The following is a 20,327-nucleotide window of genomic DNA, read 5'->3' as shown; positions in this document are numbered from 1 at the left end:
CTCCAAGGTACAAAACAGCAGGTCTGGTTAAAGGTTGGGTGATTTGATCCCTCTATTACTCTATATAAAACAAAGAAGCTGGAGTTTCATTACGCTTAAATTGTCTGGCAGTGGGTGAAGTTAACTTTTATTAGAAGTTGTTCTTTCATATTATACAGTGTAGTCAAGGATATATTAGCTTTGACGTCTTCTTACATCTCAATACACTGCGGAGTGAATTGACTATGAGACTAATTTAAAAGGGAGTTTTTCATAGGAGGAAATAATGGTCAGCATCAGCTGTGCTTCAAATTATTAGCAGAATGAAAATTCAGGGAAGAAGTATAGACACATAAAATTGCTAGATATTAATAAGAATGCTTCTTTTATTTCTGTTTCTGATAATATTCTGTGTTTCTTAAAGCTCCAGTGTCTTAAAACTATATTCAGGGGGAAGATTATATTGTTGAGGAGACGTTATAGTGCCGCAACAAGATTATTTTGTCTTAAAGAAGAAAAACCATCAGATCAAACAGTATATAAAATATATTTGTAGAGGTTCAGCTTTACGGAAGAAATCCTACAACTTAAGCCTGAAAAAAAAAATGCAAAGATCATTCATTTGACCAATACACAGTGAAGTCATAATAAAACAAATTTCTAGTATGTAGAAATTTGCCCATAATAAAACGAAATTTCACATATAGGATTCATCACTCATAACAAAAGTCTTATTACGCTCTGATATCAGTAGCCATTCCCTCACTTTTGGTCACCTTTTCTAATAAGATCACACTGGTCAGCTGACATTTTGAGGCACCAAATTAAGCATCTATTTGGTAAGTGAATTTGGATCGTCTTTAAACCAATAAAGATAAAAACAAGCATATAAGAGTGATAAGCATATTACTTTAGCTTCAACAACTTAGAATGTAAATATATCACAGAGGGATATTTCAGCTACTGAAATAATAAAATCCAGTCAATCAAATAGTAAAAAATATTGAGAACCAGCAACAGAAAGTATTATAAAAAAAGCACTCAAGGGAGACACATACAAGACACCCCGTCAGTCTACTCATTCTGTTTCTTATCTGTTGTATAGGTTTAGCAGTGGAAACGTTTGTGGGTTTTTTTTTTTTCCTTTGCATCTATCTTTGTGCCTGAATGAGTTCAATTTCACTTAGATTAGGACAGAAAATTCAGAACAGCGGGTTAATCCATCCTGTCTTCATGGGCAGCTGAGCAAACAGACCAATATCAGTGTAAAATTGTAATTCTGGAGATTAATGTTGTCTTTCCTGTTTGCGATGAATTTGACCTCCTTGCCTTTCTTTTTTTCCTCCCTCCTTTTCAGCGTCTGTCCAGGGTCCCTGGGAGAGAGCCATCTCACCAAACAAGGTGCCCTACTATATCAAGTAAGTTGGAAGTATCACATTTTTAAAAGAGCATTTATTGTGACTAATCTGTATATTCACAAGTGAGTTTATTTTTAAAATGCAACAGTAGCCTGGACTACGATACCTATTTCTTTTTTTTTTTTCCAGAGGAAGCTTGGATAAAAAACTTATTCTAAAATTACCATCGTAAATTTGCTGATGCAATGAGGAACGACTTTTAAGAAAAGTTTATTGAATGCAGGATATATGGTGTGTTTTGTGACAGAGGGGGCAGATTTTTCACAATAGAATGAAAAGCTCCAGATAATTTTATTGATAGTGGGAGTCAATTTCTTTTATTTAGGGGTTTTCTCACATTTCTTCTTCTGTCAAAGATAGAAGATTTCCACAGTTATATGTACACAACTGTTTTGGGTGAATGAATACTTCATGTTTCCAAAAGGCAGAAAGCAGCAGTCCTCAACTCGTAGGGCTTAGTTGTTCATTCTTGATACATAACACTCAGTATTTGTCACCTAACGACAACAGAATAATATTGTTTGCTGGAAACATTTGTGCCAGTCAAAAGAATATGAGTGCTTGGAAGCACCTTCTGTAGTATTTTGCATGAAATATAAATGACAATACATTGGGTCAACACGGAAGAGAGAGGAGAGAGGATATTGAGTGATTACGTTACCTTCACAGTCTCTCATCCATGTGCAGTAGAGTCTAACTTAAATTTAACTTTGAATTGGAAACCTCGACAACAACTACAATTTACTGGGTTCATAAAATAGTCCTCGATACCAACTGAAGTCTTTGAACTTGCTTCTGCCATGAGCCTGACTAAAAATATTATATGTTTTCCCGTTTTTTTTCCGCCTGCCATCTTTTATCGAATCTGTTTTTATTCTTTCACTGCCCATCAATTCTTCTTAATTCAGTTCTAAAGCAATAACAGCAGTCCTAGATCTTCATTACTACAGTCCTCAAGAAATTTGATTTTATGCCTCTATTTTGTTAACTCAGAAAAATGGGAGTGAAGGTAGTCTTTTGACTCATTCAGGAGAGATACATACTTTAGGAAACGGTTTACCATTTGTCTTACTACATTTTTCCAGATGAGGTATCTCTTAACTTGAAAATTCTTTTTTAGTATGCTTTGATTCTGCTTTTTAGTTTTCTTATTTTCTGAATTTAATTTTATTATTGTTATATTTAATTCATTAATTTGGTCACTCAAAACTGTACATTTTAAATACGTATTTAAATCACATGCTTTATTAAATAATATATTGATGTAGACATGCACTGTATATTACCTTACATCCACTGTATATTTTATGGAACAATTTTCTTCAAACTCTAGACAGTGATTTTCTACATCAGTCTCTTTGTCCTCACAAATTTTTATTTCTGACTAAGATGTTTGAGACCTGCTACTTCTTCAACCAATTCATAACGCTCTCACTTTTATCCAATTCCTTTATGAGCTGAAATAAAGACTCGTTTTCTCCTTTCATAGATGAGGTTTTAGGATCACTGGAGAATTCAAGACACCTTTAATCTGTTATTCTCCAAATGACTACTTGTTTGGGGCTTCACTAGAGGTCTCACATGGATTCCTAGGGTCTCCCTGGTCCCATTGTCCTTTCCCTATATATTGATCTTCTTCTGTCTGATGTTACTTCTACTACAAGAGATCCCAGTACATTGCTGTGAGGGAATGGAAATGAACTCCGTCCAAAAAATAAAAAAGAGACAAATTCCAGAAAAGCTGTAATTCCCTTCTGTGTATTAGTCTCTTGCTGTTTCTCAGTGGAATTAGAGAGCAGCTACATATCCTATTTGTCCAATGCTCCTTCACGTACCTAAAGACCATGGTGATAGTATTGATAAGGGCACAGATGTATGAATAAGAAAACTTCAATTTTAGTCCTCCAGTCTAGTCTTAGAGGCTGTGTCATTAGGCGATTGTATGGCTTTAGGCAAGTCACTTAACCTATAAAAATCTTGGTTTCTTTCTTTTTTTTTTTTTTTTTTTTTTTTGAGATGGAGTTTCACTCTGTTGCCCAGGCTGCAGTGCAGTGGCCCGATCTCGGCTCACTGCAACCCCTGCCTCCTGGGTTCAAGCAGTTCTCCCGTCTTAGCTCCCAAGTAGCTGAGACTGCAGGCACCTGCCACCATGCTTGGCTAATTTTTGTATTTTTAGTAGTGACAAGGTTTCACCATATTGGTCAGGCTGGTCTCGAACTCCGGACCTCAGGTGATCCACCCGCCTCGGCCTCCCAAAGTGCTGGGATTACAGGCTTGAGCCACCATGCCCAGCCAAACCTTGGTTTCTAATTTATAAAATAAGGAGTTGGACTAGATGATATCTAAGATCCTTTTTAGCTCTAAGACTTAATGAGCATGACTCATTCAGTTGTCTTGTCCAAACTTAAAAACCGAAGATCTCAGCTTTTGTTCGATAATATCTTTATTTTTAAAATTCATTATTTTAATGAACATAATGTAAATTCTTACTTTAAAAAATAGGAATTTTATTTTTCCACTGTTTAATTAGCTTTAGATGTGCCCTATCAACCCACTCCAATTTCACCACACACCTCTTTAAAGAGCTCAAATCTTGGTATATAATTTAGGACTATTATTCTTCCTGGCACATGATAAGAGAGATAGAACAATAGGCAGGACAAATTTGCAGAAAGGTGAGTATGGAGACCTTAAAAGCCTCTGAAATAATCAGTTCCTTGGAATGAGGAAATTACGTAATTTCTCAAAAATATCTCTGAAACCTTATGGAGAGCAATTCTCTCTACGATTATAATCTCTTTGAAATTAGGGATGGTATAATTTCTCAAATATAAGTGTAAAATGTTAAACTGTAATATAGGGGAAACATACATGTTTATAAAATGAACATTGTCGGTAAGCAGATGATTAATGGCACTTGTGTCTTATTAACCATTACTATTATCTAAAATGTTCTATTGAAACCGAATTAATTTGATGTACAAGGTTCGGTGGACTTTATGCACAGCTTAATGCCGTTCATAATCTGAGATGCCGTATTGGTCTAAAAAGAACAAAAATAAGTTTACAGTGACAATGCTTCAACCAGTCCTCATTTTTCCTCTTTTTTATCTTGTTTGTCTTGACTTCCAGTCAAGAGTTTTTACCACAGATGCCCAGCTGCAAAACCAGGTGTCTTCTCTGGCTATGTTTTTAATGCTTTATAACTTTTTCTTTTCAATGCTGGGATAAAGGGATCGCCCACATAACAAGAGGTTTCTATACCAATGGCACAGTTCCTGTTGGTTGTTGAATTGTGCACTCATTCTTGAGATTTTAACTCATTAACATCTTTTGCTCTAGTTTGCAAATCAGGCAGTGTTTATGCCTGCATCCTGACATCAGCTTTTCATGTGATGCTAAGAACCTTGATTTTGATACTTCAAACTACGTGTTTGTCTAGTTTATTTGTCCACAGCATACATCGTTGCAGTTTTCATATTCCCTCTCCCTTGGGGCTCCCTTATTCCTGCCAGCATCTCTTTCAGGTTATTTGATTACAGCTTTCATTGCCACTGAAAGAATAATCGCCAACAATGTTCAACCTGTTACAACTGCCTTTTCTACCCTCTGCCATTTTGTAGTTTTTTGGCCTACTGTCAAACTCATGAAAATTTCAATATAATAGCCTTTAACCAGCTGCTGCATTCTGTTAGAATTTCTTTCACCTTTTTATGTTGCATGCTCCCATATGGGTAAACCAAACAGAGCCAAGAGCTGGGACTCTCTTGCTTTCTTAATGAGTTAGAAAATTATTCTTCTGTATTCCGGACTGTCAAAAGAATTTAGGAATCCCAAACATGCATGCAGGATGTTCCAGCATAGATGTCATAATAAAAGCATAAGAAATATCAGACTGGGTCAGACCAACAGGGCAACTAGCCCAGAACTCTGTCCCACCTGAAGATACCAATGGTTGTTTTGTCAGGTAACCTAGTACATTTTACCTTAAAAATGCGGATACATCATGACCACTTCTTAATAATGCATTGTAAATCAACTGGCAGTGAGTTTATCCAATGGTGTCAAACTTTTCCTATTCCCCACTTCAGCTTTGTCTTAATACTAATATGTTCCATAAATGTACCGACTTCTAGATAAATATAGGCATTTTAATTTCTCTTGAATCTGCATCCTTTAACCTCAAGGAATGGCCTCAATTAAATTCTTTGAAATTCAGTAAAGACATTTATATATATCCAGAGTCGACTTTAGCCTCACATCCCCCTACTAATGCTTTTCATTTTCATCTTCCCAGTCTGAGAAATTCTAATCCTTTTTAGTCTTTTAGTCTGTCCTTGACTGAAAGATAAGCTTTCCCCTTGATTATCTTAGTTGTTTTTCCCTGGATCTTTTCCAGCTCTGTTATATCTTCTTTGGGATGTCGTGACTAGACTGGCCCAAATATTGGTTATGAAATTTGTTAGCATTGTCTCTAGTTTCCACTCACTCATGAAGAAAGTAAATGTTATTTGCTGTCTCCCATTGGTGCAGTAATGGAGAGATCAATTGAGGTCATAACCTCTTCTACATATATTAGTTCTAGCCGAAGGTTGGTTTTCTGCTACTTTTCTGTAATACCGGCTGAAGTGTTTGACCTTATATTTCTGCCAGCTGTCCCTTAGGAAGGATTTGATTTTTAGACAAGCTGGTCCTTTCCTCCTTCAAAGACGCTGTGGTTGCTAAATATTGGGAAGAATTCACTAATGAAACTCAGGAGTAAACCTGCTGACTCTATCAGCAGTAATGCATTTCATCAGGTTCCCTTTCGCAATATCTCTGAAGCCCTTCACAGAAGAGTTGAAAGATGGGGTTCTTGGGAACTTGCTAACTGCTCAGCTTTTTCTACATGCAATGCTCAGGAAGCAACTCACGTCCAAAGGAGTTTTTATCTTTTCCTGCTGGTAATTTCGAATGTTGTATATACATTGCTGTATATGTTGCCTGATGACCTTGATCGACCCTTCTCTTCACTCTCAATCTCAGGCATGTTTCCACAACCATTTATTGCATCTGAGTTGCTCACAACTTTCTGCTGCTTCCTGCTTAGGAAAATGCGATATAAAACCTTACTGGATGAAGTTAACAGTTGCTTCAGTCAACATTTCTTATTACTGTTGCTGTGTGTGCTGACAAAATTGCTGATTTGGGTTCTGACTGTCCTGTCTTCTTATGGCCTACCATTCCTATAGCTCTGTTAGTATGAGTATTTGGCTCTCTGCATGGAACTGTGGCCATCTGTCTAGATTTACCTTTTGGTATTTGTGGCTCTCTGTATCCTGTTGGTCTACATTCTGGTTTGAACTCACGGATCTTGCTATGGTTTTTAGTACCAGTGTTCCCCTAACTCCAGTAGCATCTGAATCTTGACACCACCTTCCCCTGCCCCCTACTGTATTGCCTCTATTACTAGTTTCATGGCAATTTTTTCAGATTCCAAATATGTCCCATGCTTAAAGCATATCTTGCTCTCATTCTTGTTCTAGCCCCTGTTGGTACCAGGCATTGCTCCAATTCAAGTTTTGGTTGATTGATTTGTTCCTTCAAAACATTGATTGCTATTGCAGTACCTGTATTTATATACAGAGGGAGCAGTGCCTAACTACATCTTAGCCTTAACAGCAGACAACGTGTTAAATATCCCTGTGTTGGCTGGTTTGCAGTAGACACGTCTTCTGACAATGAGATGGGCTCTTATTATAAAGAAACTGGAGTATGATATCAACATAGAAAACATTTCCTCAGGCCGGGTGCGGTGGCTCACGCCTGTAATCCCAGCACTTTGGGAGGCCGAAGAGGGCGGATCACGAGGTCAGGAGATCGAGACCATCCTGGCTAACATGGTGAAACCCCGTCTCTACTAAAAATACAAAAAATTAGCCAGACGTGGTGGTGGGCACCTGTAGTCCCAGCTACTTGGGAGGCTGAGGCAGGAGAATGGCGTGAACCTGGGAAGCGGAGCATGCAGTGGGCGAGATCGTGCCACTGCACTCCAGCCTGGGTGACAGAGCAAGACTCTGCCTCAAAAAAAAAAAAAAAAAAAAAAAAAAATTTCCTCATTTCTTATTCCAGACACGTCACTCTTCTAAGAATGATACAAGTCTTCTGACATTGGGTTTGAAAATCGGTTGAATTTTGTCATAATCTTTCATACAATATGAACACATCATATAGTATATAATTTTGTTCTATTTCTGGTAAGATCCTTCTTATGTATATTTTTCTTCAAAATATACCTTTTAGCAGCTAAGACAACATTAAATAGGGGAAATTTTAAATAGACTAGGCATCACAAGACTTGAATTCTAGTTCCAGCTTTACTGTCACCTAGCTATTATTAATATTTGACCAATGGGAAACTGCTTATTTTCTATGGGCCTCAGTTTCTCCCTCTGTCATTTAAGGAAGCAGAATGACATGATATCACAGGTCATTTCCACTACTAACATTTTCTCATTTTGTGAATGTTGATTTTGAAATAGAAATTGTTTGTGATCATTTTCAGGAGAAGTGAAAATGAATCTTCGTATCTCCCTTGAGGATTCTTATTGCACCATCAATCTTATCAGGATAGAAAGGACAAATAATATTAAATGTTTCACTTAACTATTTAGCACTATTGATGATAAGAAGTGGATGCAAGAGAGAATCAGCTGTCTAATTTGATCTGTCAGTCTTTGAGGATTCTGGTGAATATTTTGGGGTAATTAATTTTTTTTTTGGCTTATAAACAACAGAAATTTATTTATCACAATTCTAGAAGCTGGGAAATTCAAGATCAAGGTACCAGCAGATTCGGTGTCTGCTGAGGGCAAACTTCCTAGATGGCGATCTTTTCTCTAATCTCACAGGGCAGAAGGAGCAAGGCAGCTCTCTGGGGTCTCTTTTATGAAGGCACAGTGAGAAGCTCAGCAGGTTTGTGAAAAATACATAAAGGCACAAATCCCATTCACCTAATCACCTGCTTGCCTTCCAAAGGCCCCACCTCCAATTACCATCATGTTGGGGATTAGGTTTCAACACGTGAATCTTGGTGTGGTCGGTGATAGGGTAGAGGGCTGGTCTATAAACATTCAGACCATAGTAATCAGTAAATAAACAGGCCCAGGATCTAACCCAGATAGGTAATTAAATTTTTGAAATCACTGCCAAAAGCCTGATGCTCTGACTTTTCAAAAGGCTTTCGTACACAAAGATAACCCAGAGGTCAATCTTCTCTGCTGTGTTTTCTCCTCTGCCATTTGATGGTTTCAAAGGTCACATTACCTGAGTCTCAGTAAGCTCTGGAACCACAATGAAGGAATAGTTGGTAGTACATTATTGATGATATAATCATGAAAACAATTCAGGTTAAGATATTAACTGCAAGAGAGTGAAAGGGGTGCCATAGTGTTGTGCAGAGTGCTGAGTCTGGTTTTGGTTTTATAGATCTTGTTGGGAGAACTAGATGTTGATATCATCTGCGTCTCATAGGTTCATGAAAAAAAACCCTCACATCCTTTTTTGTAATTTCATAAGCTGATTTGTATCACCTTGACTGAAATAACAGACTCCAGGAGGATAGCTGTTGTCATCTCTTTTTCTAGCATAGTGCCTCACAGATAACAGGTACTCAGCAAATATTGGAATGAATTCATGAACATATGTCAGTAATTCTATGTGCTTTTCAGTTTGCTGACTCATTTCACCTTCAAAAAAATCTTGTAGTATTTGTGTGTCAATTTAGATTTGCCACTCAAATCCATCTCTCATGCCCTCTAGACATGAACTTTAGTGTTAGAAAGCATGCAGAGTGTTTGATGGAGTTTCTCATAGCTCCTACAGTTTGGTGCTTAAGGGACAGTCCTTAGCATGGATGGGTGAATGGTACATACCAAAACGTGAGTTCTAGATTCTGTTCTATCTTTATCTAACAATATGATAAAGAGTATAACTTAGCTCAACCTCAAGAGAAGGTTGAACTAGATAATGCCTGGGACCACTCTCAGCTCTAGCTTTGTTGCAGTAGAACTGGAGTCTGTTTTTCCTAAATATCATTCATGAGGCTTCTTCTGGTTTTCTAGTGGTCAATAGAGCTTTAAATTGATCAACTACTGTTTTTCACTGAGCATTGTGGATAAGACCTACTTTTTGGGCCAGGATATAGTAGCCACTGAGTCTTAACAGAATGTCATCAATGATACATTTTTATTTTACAGAAAAATGTTGTAACATTCTATATGGCATATGTAATGTGGAAAGGTGGCAACATGTATACATACACCTATACGTGTGGCAGCTAAAATTTAATGTGTGTACGGGCAAAATAATCCTCTATTATGATACACGTGGTATAGCATTCCCTGCCTCATTCGTGGCACTTTTGGAAATGTGAGAATGAGCATAGAACATATTCAAGTTGGTTTATCCAAAAGAAGAGGAGTAAATTATTTCAGCTATTTCCCCATTTTCTTTTTCTATCTTTCTTAAACATGCACTTTCTTACATAATCACGTGTTAGAAAAAAACCAGTAGTCGCATCAAATAAATCTGCATTTGAAACAACTGTATCATATCCCAACTCTGTTCGTTTGAGCCATTTGCTTAACGTGACACCCATTCTACTTTATGACACATAAGGAATATTAAGAAATGTTAATTGGCTTTCCTTCTCTTCTCTGAAACTGGATTGAGGTCTTATTGACCTCTATTAGATACCGAGTGTTCAGGTTTTTAGGAAAACACTCATAGAGATATAGCCCCAGTGTGAGCTGCATTTTTAGAATATTTTCTGGAACCCAAATATGTCCCTAATCAAATTAGTTTATTTTCATTCTTAGCGTTCCCACGTAATTTGGGGTATGTGTGAATTCCCAAACATTCCTGAGCCTCTCCTAGGCTTCTCTAATTGCTCCTTATTCTGTTCCCCTGGGAAGCAGCATCCTGTTTCCTTCACAAAGGTCAGCAGCAACAGCCCAGGCAATGTTTTAAAATAACTTAATAACCCTGAACTGCCTCTCTCTTCTTTGGATAGTTTCCTTAGAGCATTAGTCCTTTGAACACTGACCTGGTTGCAGAAAATGCCCCTTTCTCAGTGGGAAAATTCCAGATCCCATTCAGTCTTCCCCTCCTTCATTCCAGGGGATAGGGTAGGGGAGTAGGGGGTAGGGAGAGGGTATTAAATACTTTTTTCAGGAGAAAAGTTAACACGGTAACACACTCTCTCTTTCTCTCTCTCTCTCTCTCTGTGTGTGTGTGTGTGTGTGTGTGTGTGTGTGTGTGTGTGTGTATGTACTCATTTTTAAAGAAATAGACTGTGAGTGCATTGTATAAATCAGTGCTGTCATGTTGCAAATTTTTTAAACCGTTGTACAAGATTGAAAAACAGTATCTCTGTATACTGACTCTGGAAAGCTTCTAAGATCAGGTCCTAGATGAGACTTAGCTCACTGTCAGCATTCGGCAAATGATCACGTTTTCTGTGATATCATTAACTCTTGTGGGGAATGAAACTGAGAAGCCTCACTGCTCTTCCTGAAACTTTCAACTGCTTTTTTCTGTTTTTCTTTCTCAGCTTATCCACATCCATCTTGGTCCCCAAAGCCATTGCATGTCAGATGGTCAGTGCAATGTGTAATTTTTAACTTGCTTCTTTGTTGCTTTAGAAGGAATCGTTTTGTTGTTTTCTTTCCTTTTGGTCACGATTTCTTGTTCATGAGTTTTCTGTAAACAGTGTATCTCATAGTTAAGTCCATGTAATCTGCTAGACAGGAAGAAAAGCAAAGTTTAATGTGTGCCTACTATGTGCTAAATGACAGACTAAGCGTTTCATCTGTATCTTCCCATTTAATCCTTATAACACTTCAGTTATTATCCAATAAAGAAAAAAACTGCTATCAGCCGGGCGTGCTGGCTCATGCCTGTAATCCCAGCACTTTGGCAGGCCAAGGTGGGTAGATCACTTGAGCTCAGCTGTTCAAGACCAGCCTGGGCAACATGGCGAAACCCCATCTCTACCAAAGATACAAAACAGTAGCTGAATGTAGTGGCATGCACCTGTGGTCCCAGCTACTCAGGAGGCTGGGGCAGGGAAATCCCTTGAACCAGGGAGGCGGAGGTTGCAGTGAGCCGAGATCACACCACTGCACTCCAGCCTGGGTGATAAGAGTGAGACCCCATCTCAAAATAAATAAATAAATAAATAAATAAATAAATAAATAAATAAATAAATGTTAAAAAAAAAAAAAGAAGCAGCAGCTGAGATTCAAAAAAATTGGAGGTTTCTCCAAGTCATTCTAATAAAGGGGAGGGGGGAGAATTGATACTTAAAATCACCATGATAAGAAGGATAGACATTGGAGATTCAGATGGGCAGTATGCTGGGTGAGGGGTGGATGATGAGACATTACTTAATGGGTACAAGGTGCATTACTTTGATGATGGATACAGTAAAATCCTAGGTTCACCACTATGCAATACATCCCTGTAACAAAACTGCACTTGTACCTCAGAAATTTATACAAATAAAAATAAATCGAATAAAATCATCATCATCATCTCAGCTATTGCTTCCAGCTGTTTCAACTTTCTAATATTTTTGGTTGAAAACTGGCCATTTGTATAACCAAATGTGGCCAATCCACCACTGTGAGGCTGCCATCTTGGGCATCACCAAAACTATTCTATTAGTCCTTCCCTGCACTGTTAGGTGGGTTTTCCTTGGCATATCTGCCCAATCAAGTTGCAGAGACCTAAGTTACTCTTTGCTGCTTTGGGCAATAAAGGGGAACAAAAAAGAAAATGAAACAAAAACTTGGCCAGCCCTGATGTAAGCGCTCTTCTACCTCCCTGCAGGCTGAGAAAGCAAAGTCTTTCTTTTTTTTTTTTTTTAGATTTTTAAAATGTTTTATTCTGGTCTAAATCAATTAAAATGAGATCTACCCTCTTCTTTTTTCTTTTTTTCTTCTAAAAAAAAAAACACACACACACCAAAAAACCGGGATACATGTGCAGAACGTGCAGGTTTGTTACATAGGTATATGTGTGCCATGGTGGTCTGCTGCACCTAATGACCCATCCTCTAAGTTCCCTCCCTTCAACCCCCAAACCCCAACAGGCCCTGGTGTGCATTGTTCCCCTCTCTGTGTCCATGTGTTCTTAATGTTCAACTTCCACTTGTGAGTGAGAACATGCAGTGTTTGGTTTTCTGTTCCTGTGTTAGTTTGCTGAGGATGGTGGCTTCCAGTTTCATGTCCCTGCAAAGGACATGATCTCATTCCTTTTTATGGCTGCATAGTATTCCATGGTTTATATGTACCACATTTTCTTTATCCAATCTATCATTGATGGGCATTTGGGTTGGTTCCACGTCTTTGCTATTGTAAATAGTGCGGCAATAAATATACATATGCATGTGTCTTTATAGTAGAATGATTTATATTCCTTTGGGTGTATACCCAGTAATGGGATTGCTGGGCCCAAATGGTATTTCTGATTCTAGATCCTTGAGGAATTGCCATACTGTTTTCCACAGTGGTTGAACTAATTTACATTCCCATCAACAGTGCAAAAGCGTTCCTATTTCTCCACAGCCTAGCCAGCATCTGTTGGTTGCTAACTTTTTAATAATCGCCATTCTGACTGGCGTGAGATGGTATCTCGTTGTGGTTTTCATTTGCATTTCTCTGATGATCAGTGATGTTGAGCTTTTATTCATATGTTTGTTGGCCATGTAAATGTCTTCTTTTGAGAAGTGTCTGTTCATATCCTTTGCCCACTTTTTGATAGGGTTGTTTGTCTTTTTCTTGTGAATATGTTTAAGTTCCTTATAAATTCTGGATATTAGACCTTTGTCAGTTGGGTAGATTGAAAAAATGTTTTCCTATTCTGTAGGTTGCCTATTCACTTTGATGACAGTTTCTTTTGCTGTGCAGAAGCTCTTTAGTTTAATTAGATTCCATTTCTCAATTTTGTCTTTTGTTGCAGTTGCTCTTGGCGTTTCTGTCATGAAGTCTTTGCCCATGCCTGTGTCTTAAATGGTATTGCCTAGGTTTCCTTCTAGGGTTTTTAGGATTTGGGGTTTTACATTTAAGTATTTAATCTATCTTGAGTTAATTTTTGTATAAGCTGTAAGGGAGGGGTCCAGTTTCTGTTTTCTGCATATGGCTAGACAGTTTTCCCAGCATCATTTACTGAATAGGAGATCCTTTCCCCATTGCTTGTTTTTGTCAGGTTTGTCCAAGATCAGATGTTTGTAGATGTGCGGTATTATTTCTGAGGTCTTTCATGGATAGGAAGAATCAATATCGTGAAAATGGTTATACTGCCCAAAGTAATTTATAGATTCAATGCTATTCCCATCAGAGTACCACTGACCTTCTTCACAGAATTAGAAAAAAAAACTATTTTAAATTTCATATGGAATCAAAGAAGACCCCGTACAGCCAAGACAATTCTAAACAAAAAGAACAAAGCTAGAGGCATCACACCACCTGAATTCAGACTATACTGCAAGGCTACAGTAACCAAAACAGCATGGTACGGGTACCAAAACAGACATATAGACCAATGGAGCAGAAAAGCAAAGGATTTCTAAGTCATATTCCACCACCTCCATCAGGGCTTCCCTAAGATAGAGAGTATGGCCAAGACCATACTTAATAAATGTCATAGAATGTGTTTCTCTTCATACCCTCAATTGTAAGTCTTTTTGAAAGGTAGCACATGGTCAGTTTAGATGGACAAGGAGTGCTCTGCAGGAGCCTTTGCAACATTTGTGCATGTCCTTGAATTTGACACCACCCCCCGCCCCCCATTCCAGAGCAGATAGTCTCATCCTTCCCTTAAGCCAGAGGCCTATGGTTCTAGCTTTACTAGGCAAATATATATGGTCTGTGACTATAAGTCACAATTTCCCCCAGGCCTTGAGCGCTGAGTCTGCCCATGTATTACATGCAGAACATTTCATCTTATTGCAGAATGATACTTTATTCTTATAACAGAGTGATATTCATTATTGCAGAGTGACATTCTTTGTTCTTTATTTTTTATCATTATAACTACATGGTGCAAAAGAAGTATTTCTCATACTTTCTCTTATAATGACTCAAATTACAAAACCAATCTGGGCAATTAATATGTTTATGAAGATAAATAATGGCTTATGTTTTCTGAAGATAAAGAAAAATCTCTGTCTGAATATAGCTGGGCGCAGTGTCTCAAGCGTGTAATTCCAGCACTTTGGGGGGTCAAAGCAGAAGGAACACTTAAGCCCAGGAGTTCAAAGCTAGCCTGAGCAACAAAATGATACCTTGTCTCTACCAAAAAAAAAAATGCTTGGCATGGTGGCATGTGCTTGTGGTCCCAGGCACACAGGATGCTGAGGCAGGAGGATTGCTTGAGCCCAGGGGGCCGAAAGTTGAGGCTATAGTGAACCGTGTTTGTGCCACTGCACTCCAGCTTGGGCAACACAGCAAGACTCTATCTCTAGAAAAAAGAAAAAAAAAGAAGAAAGGAAGAAAGAAAAGAAAAGAAAAATCTCTATCCGAAAAATGTAGGCACCCTGTGTTAATATGTAAATACAAGTGCTTTATCAAATAAAGGCTAGATTAATTGTCTTTTCTCACTCTTACTTATATCAATACTACAAGAACTTTTCTGCCAAAAAAAATCAAATAATAGAGAAGAATGAACCCTAGATAGAGCAGGAGGGGCTGAGCAGGCACGGCAAAAGTTCAAGGTGGAAATATCTTTATGCATCCAATTAAAAATAATTTGTGTACATTTTACTCATATGTCTATATGTACACATACATATATACACATATACACACATATATATGTGTGTGTATATATATATACATATATATATATATATATACATATATATACATATATATATATATGGAGAGAGAGAGAGAGAGAAAGAGGACGACGAAGAGGAAAATAAAGAGAATAAAGGGTATTAACAGCAGGTCTGTGACTTATTCCCTGGGGGATGTGAAGGGAATGAATGACCTTAATAGCCCACTTTATAAACATGTTAATGACTTCCCAGACCTTCCTGTTAATCTTGTTAATAGTGGTTAACTAGAGGAAAGATACCTGAAAGTCCCTATCTATAAAATGATTTTAGTAGGGTATACCTGGCCTGGCTAGATAGCTTATTGTAAATAAACCTGGAATGTTTGGATTTATGAGTCATGGCTGGCTGGAGAATAGGGCATAGCTACATGAACATTTTTCTGTTTTTGTAATTGACAGATTATAAAATGGAAAACTTTTGAGATTGAAATGATTTCCTTTCAATGTTTCTGTGTAAATTTTTAAAAACATATCTGTTAATATGAAACCAAAGCACATCATAATGGGAAATAACATGGATGTTTTGGAAACACATGTCTGATTATTTCAGGTTCCCCAGGGAAATAATGTTCTATCTGTGCCCAGCACTTCCCTATAATTCTTTCTGTCATTAATAAAGATTGGTACTAGATAAGAATCTAGGATTTGTGTGAGTCTGATGTGAGATCCAAATGTTATACTTACACAATTTGTATTTATTTTAGTTTAAAAATTATCTTTGCCATGAGCAAGAGGGAAAAAAAGGAGGATGAGCGGGCCCACATATTTTTCCTTAACATGTTGTCCCAAGTTTTAGGAAATCACAAGTCTAAGAAAAGGCCAGGGTCAGGACTAGGAAGTGATATAACAGTTACACATGTCTACATTTAAAATTATACAAGTAATAATTAATGTTTTAACCTTATTTTTAAGCAGATCCTAGAAATAGCAAGAGCCTCTATAACATCCCAGCTAAGACCCCAAGTTTTCTTTCTTGTTTAACTCTTGAAATATTTTGTTAATTTTCAGATCCCTTGTCTCCTCAATTAGGCCGTAAACTCTCTGACAACGCTTGTGCCTTATGCATCTTTGCATCATCCCTAGCATGTATTATATATCTCACATGTAAAAATAAGAATAAATACTTGATCATTTGTTTTGATTTTGATGATTAAGCACTGGAAGCTGAGCTATGATCCCAATAGGTATGCTTATTTAAAAAAAATAGATGGCAGTCCAGGCGTGGTGGCTCACACCTGTAATCCTAGCACTTCGGAAGGCTGAGGTGGGCAAATCACCTGAGGTCAGGAGTTCAAGACCAGCCTGTCCAACATGGTGAACCCTGTCTCTACTAAAAATACAAAAATTAGTCTGGTGTGGTGGCAGATGCCTGTAATCCCAGCTACTCAGGAGGCTGAGGCAGGAGAATCACTGGAACCCTGGAGGCAGAGGTTGCAGTGAGCCGAGATCGTACCATTGCACTTCAGCCAGGGTGACAGAGTTGAGACTCCATCTCAAAAGAAAAAAAAAAAAATCACACACAAAAAAATAGATGGCATGGCACAGCAGCTTATGCCTGTAGTCCCAACACTTTGGGAAGCCGAAGCAGGAAGATCACTTGAGTCCAGGAGTTTGAGACCAGGCTGAGCAATATAGCAAGACTCCATCTAGAAATAAATAAATAAATAATTTTTTAAAAATAGACAATAACAGATAAAGAAGTTCCATGTTTTTTTTTTAAATTCTAGGTAGCCCCACTGGTATTACAGTTGATTAAATTATATTTGGAAGCGATTTTTTAGCAGTTCATTTATTTTCTATATTTCAGTTTGTTGAGAGCAGAAAAAATGCTTGATGGGGTTGATTGCCTGGCTAGATTATGCTATAAACTATAAATCTTTGAAAGTTACTGTTTTGAAGAAAGCATCTTTAAGTGAATATATTCCTTCAGTAGCTCCTATTACCAAAACTGTTGTGAGAATATCTTAGGAAAACATCTTAAAATCCTCTTCTATCAAAACTCCCAAGCTGCCTTCAGGAGCCAACATTGTTCAGTGAATGCATGTAAGCCTATGTCTTTAATAGAGGGATCCCCAGCCTCTGGACCATGAACTGGAACAGCAGGAGGTGAGTGGTGAGCAAGTGAGCATTACTGCCTGAGCTCTGCCTCCTGTCAGATCAGTGGTGGCATTAGATTATCGTAGGTGCACAAGCCCTATTGTGAACTATGCATGCGAGGGATCTAGGTTGTGACCTCCTCATGAGAAACTAATGCCTGATGATCTGAGGTGGAACAGTTTCATCTCGAAACCATACCCCCGCCCCCTGCCTCCCAGTCTGTGGAAAAATTGTCTTCCAGAAAACTCATGCCTGGTGCCAAAAAGGTTGGGGACCACTGTCTTAGTAGATCTTGAAAAAAGCTGGAGTAAGGCAAGTGGTAAATCCTAAGACATACATTGAGGCAGAGCTGTGGTGGTATCCAGTAGGGAAGAACAGACTTCAAGTTTAGAATTGAGTTATACTCAACCAGTTTTTGCCTTTCTCTGTTAAATATTAGATATCATTACCAGACACACAAAAGATTTTAATTGCATGAATGCCTGATGTTGATACAAGAGAGCCGATTTTTTTTCACAGATAGTTTTTTGGGGTTTTTTTGGTAGGGAGAAATATCACTCATGATATCTTTTTAAAGGTGCTTTATTATCAAGGATCTTAGAGCTGTTTCTCTAATTCATATTTCATATACTCTTAGTCCTCAAGCCATTTCTTTTTACTGAAAGCACTATAGAGTAGCAAAAGGCATCATTATATTGCTCAGCCTCATTCATCATCAACAAAATTGCCAATTATATTCCAAGTCCTTGAATGTATTGTTTAAAAAGATATATAAGCTCAAAGGAAGCAGCTCAATGTTGAGGCGGGAGATGAAATGTACTGGCTGGTAGATTCAGAGCATACTAATCTTGTTTTCACTTGTGAACTGGAAAAAATTAACATGGAGGGATGGAGAAAACATGTTCAAACTACAAAGTCATTTTTTCTGAGAAGTTATCTGACTGTAACTGTAGCTATAACTCAGGGTATATCACAGGGCTCAAATGTGGAACACTTCTTTAAAATTAAAACCTAAAATTCCTGATGTCTAATAGAACGTGTAAAAATAGCAGCCTCTGAAGGATCTGACATGAGCAGAGGAACATTGAATAATATAATCTGACAGTATGGGCCATACCCTTACAGTAGTTACCATGGCCTGGAAACTATAGAATTAATTCTGTAAAACATCAGAAAAAAAGCAACATAAATATAAAATATTTTAAATTAAAAAGACCGAATAAGAACAGAAAAAAATCCCCCAGCAAATCAATATTGCTTGGGGAAGCATGAATCCCAGACCAGCAATATTTTAATCCAAATAACTTTTAGTTCCATCGTGAACACCTTTATCACCAACTTTTATAAAGAGTGGAGTGAAGAAAAAAAGTACTTAAGGTTGTTGGAAACAGTTCTCAAAGTTGGTGGCTTTATTCAGAGATTCATGCTTGACTGTACCAACTTCTATTTAATTTATACATAGTACTTTGTCAATTTAGGAATTTGATTTACTTGTCCTTTCCTAAATATGTGTATTACAAAACAAAAAATAGAGAAATGGTAAAATAATTACAAAGATGATTAAGCAATAGTGTTGGCGATAGTGAACAGATTATTGCCGTTTTATAGAGTAATAATATACCTAAGGAAATCTGTGGGAAATTTAAATTGGGATATAAAGCACGGAAGTCAGGCAGAGATGAAATAATAAACCAATAGGAAGTTAAATTTAGGCATGAGAGTCCAAAGATGTAAATTCTATAGATGTTATAATATGTATGCCCTTACATAATTTTATTACTCTCTGAACTTCATTTCTCTGTGAAATATGGGGAAGTGATACTGAACAATGCAGCAACTCTTCTGCTTATAAACCAATCAGAAGATATATAAACAACTCTTAAGGGTTATATATTATAAAGATACAATTTAGTCTGGTTTTTTTTTAAATTTGAAAACTAATTTTGTATAAACCCTAACTGGGCAATTCTCCATTCTTTGACTTGAAAATTATAGTAAATATGTTTTCTCAATTTCCAAGTTTCATGTATTCTTTTCAGAGAAAAAAGACAAACTTTTAAATGTCCAACTACCTGGGACTTCTTCTGATTATCTTTTAAGATAGTTCCAATATATACAATTTCAAACAACAACAACAGCAAAATATATTTTGCCAGACAATATGTCTTGTTTGTTTTTAATGTTCACAATGTAAAGTACACTTATTGCCAAACCTCACTTTCAATGGTGTTACAAATTAGCAAAATATAGCTAGTTCGTAAATACTAATAAGAAAGTTGCTGAAATTCAGCCCTGAATATTTCTTTTCTGCAACTCCAAAGAGGAAAATTTTTGAAATGCAAACCTTGACCTTTATCAAAGCCTAGGTAAAGTTTGTTGGAGGTGTTTGGTTTTTTGCTGGTGCTTTGTTATAGTGCAGTTTGAGACTAGACTAGATTGGCAAGACATAATTGGCTGCTATGTGGAGAATGCATTTGGTGGAACATGTGAGTTGGGGTGAGGAAATATGAAGAGCCAGAGTGGAAGCAGGGAGACCAGATAGTAGTGTGGGAAGCACTGGTGATAGATAGGATCTAGATAATGGTAGCAGTGGAGATCACAAGAGGTGGTTGGAATCGGGAAATATGGTTTAGAAACAATCACAGGTCTTGCTGATGCATTGGAGGTCAGGAGGGACAGAAAGAGGGCAATCCAGGTGTCTCCTCGGCTTTCAGCAGGAACAGGTACTTAAAGAGGAACAAATTTGGTAGGGAAAATCAAGTTTTAGTGATCCATTGCAGTGCATGGTAACCATGGCTAATAATAATGTCTCGTATATTTCAAAATTGCTAAAAGAATAGATTTTTAATGTTCTCATCACAAAAATAAATGATACGTTGGTGAGGTAATGGATATGTTAATTAGCTTGATCAACTCTTTCTACAATATATACCAAGATCAAAACATCACATT

At 37.4% G+C, this 20,327-nt stretch overlaps 1 protein-coding gene across 1 annotated transcript in view; it reads left to right on the top strand.

Annotated features, from left to right (window-relative positions):
- The window catches only part of DMD (dystrophin), a 2,251,240-nt gene that overhangs the window by 2,044,423 nt on the left and 186,490 nt on the right, over window positions 1-20,327 (top strand). The window contains exon 62 of the mRNA XM_032756167.2: window positions 1,337-1,397. Coding sequence (XP_032612058.2) covers window positions 1,337-1,397 — 61 coding nt within the window. The remainder of the gene's footprint in view (window positions 1-1,336; window positions 1,398-20,327) is intronic.

Source organism: Hylobates moloch, unplaced genomic scaffold (assembly GCF_009828535.3).
Source record: "Hylobates moloch isolate HMO894 unplaced genomic scaffold, HMol_V3 SCAFFOLD_7, whole genome shotgun sequence".
Taxonomy (NCBI): Eukaryota; Metazoa; Chordata; class Mammalia; order Primates; family Hylobatidae; genus Hylobates; species Hylobates moloch.
This window is presented reverse-complemented; position numbering and strand designations above follow the sequence as displayed.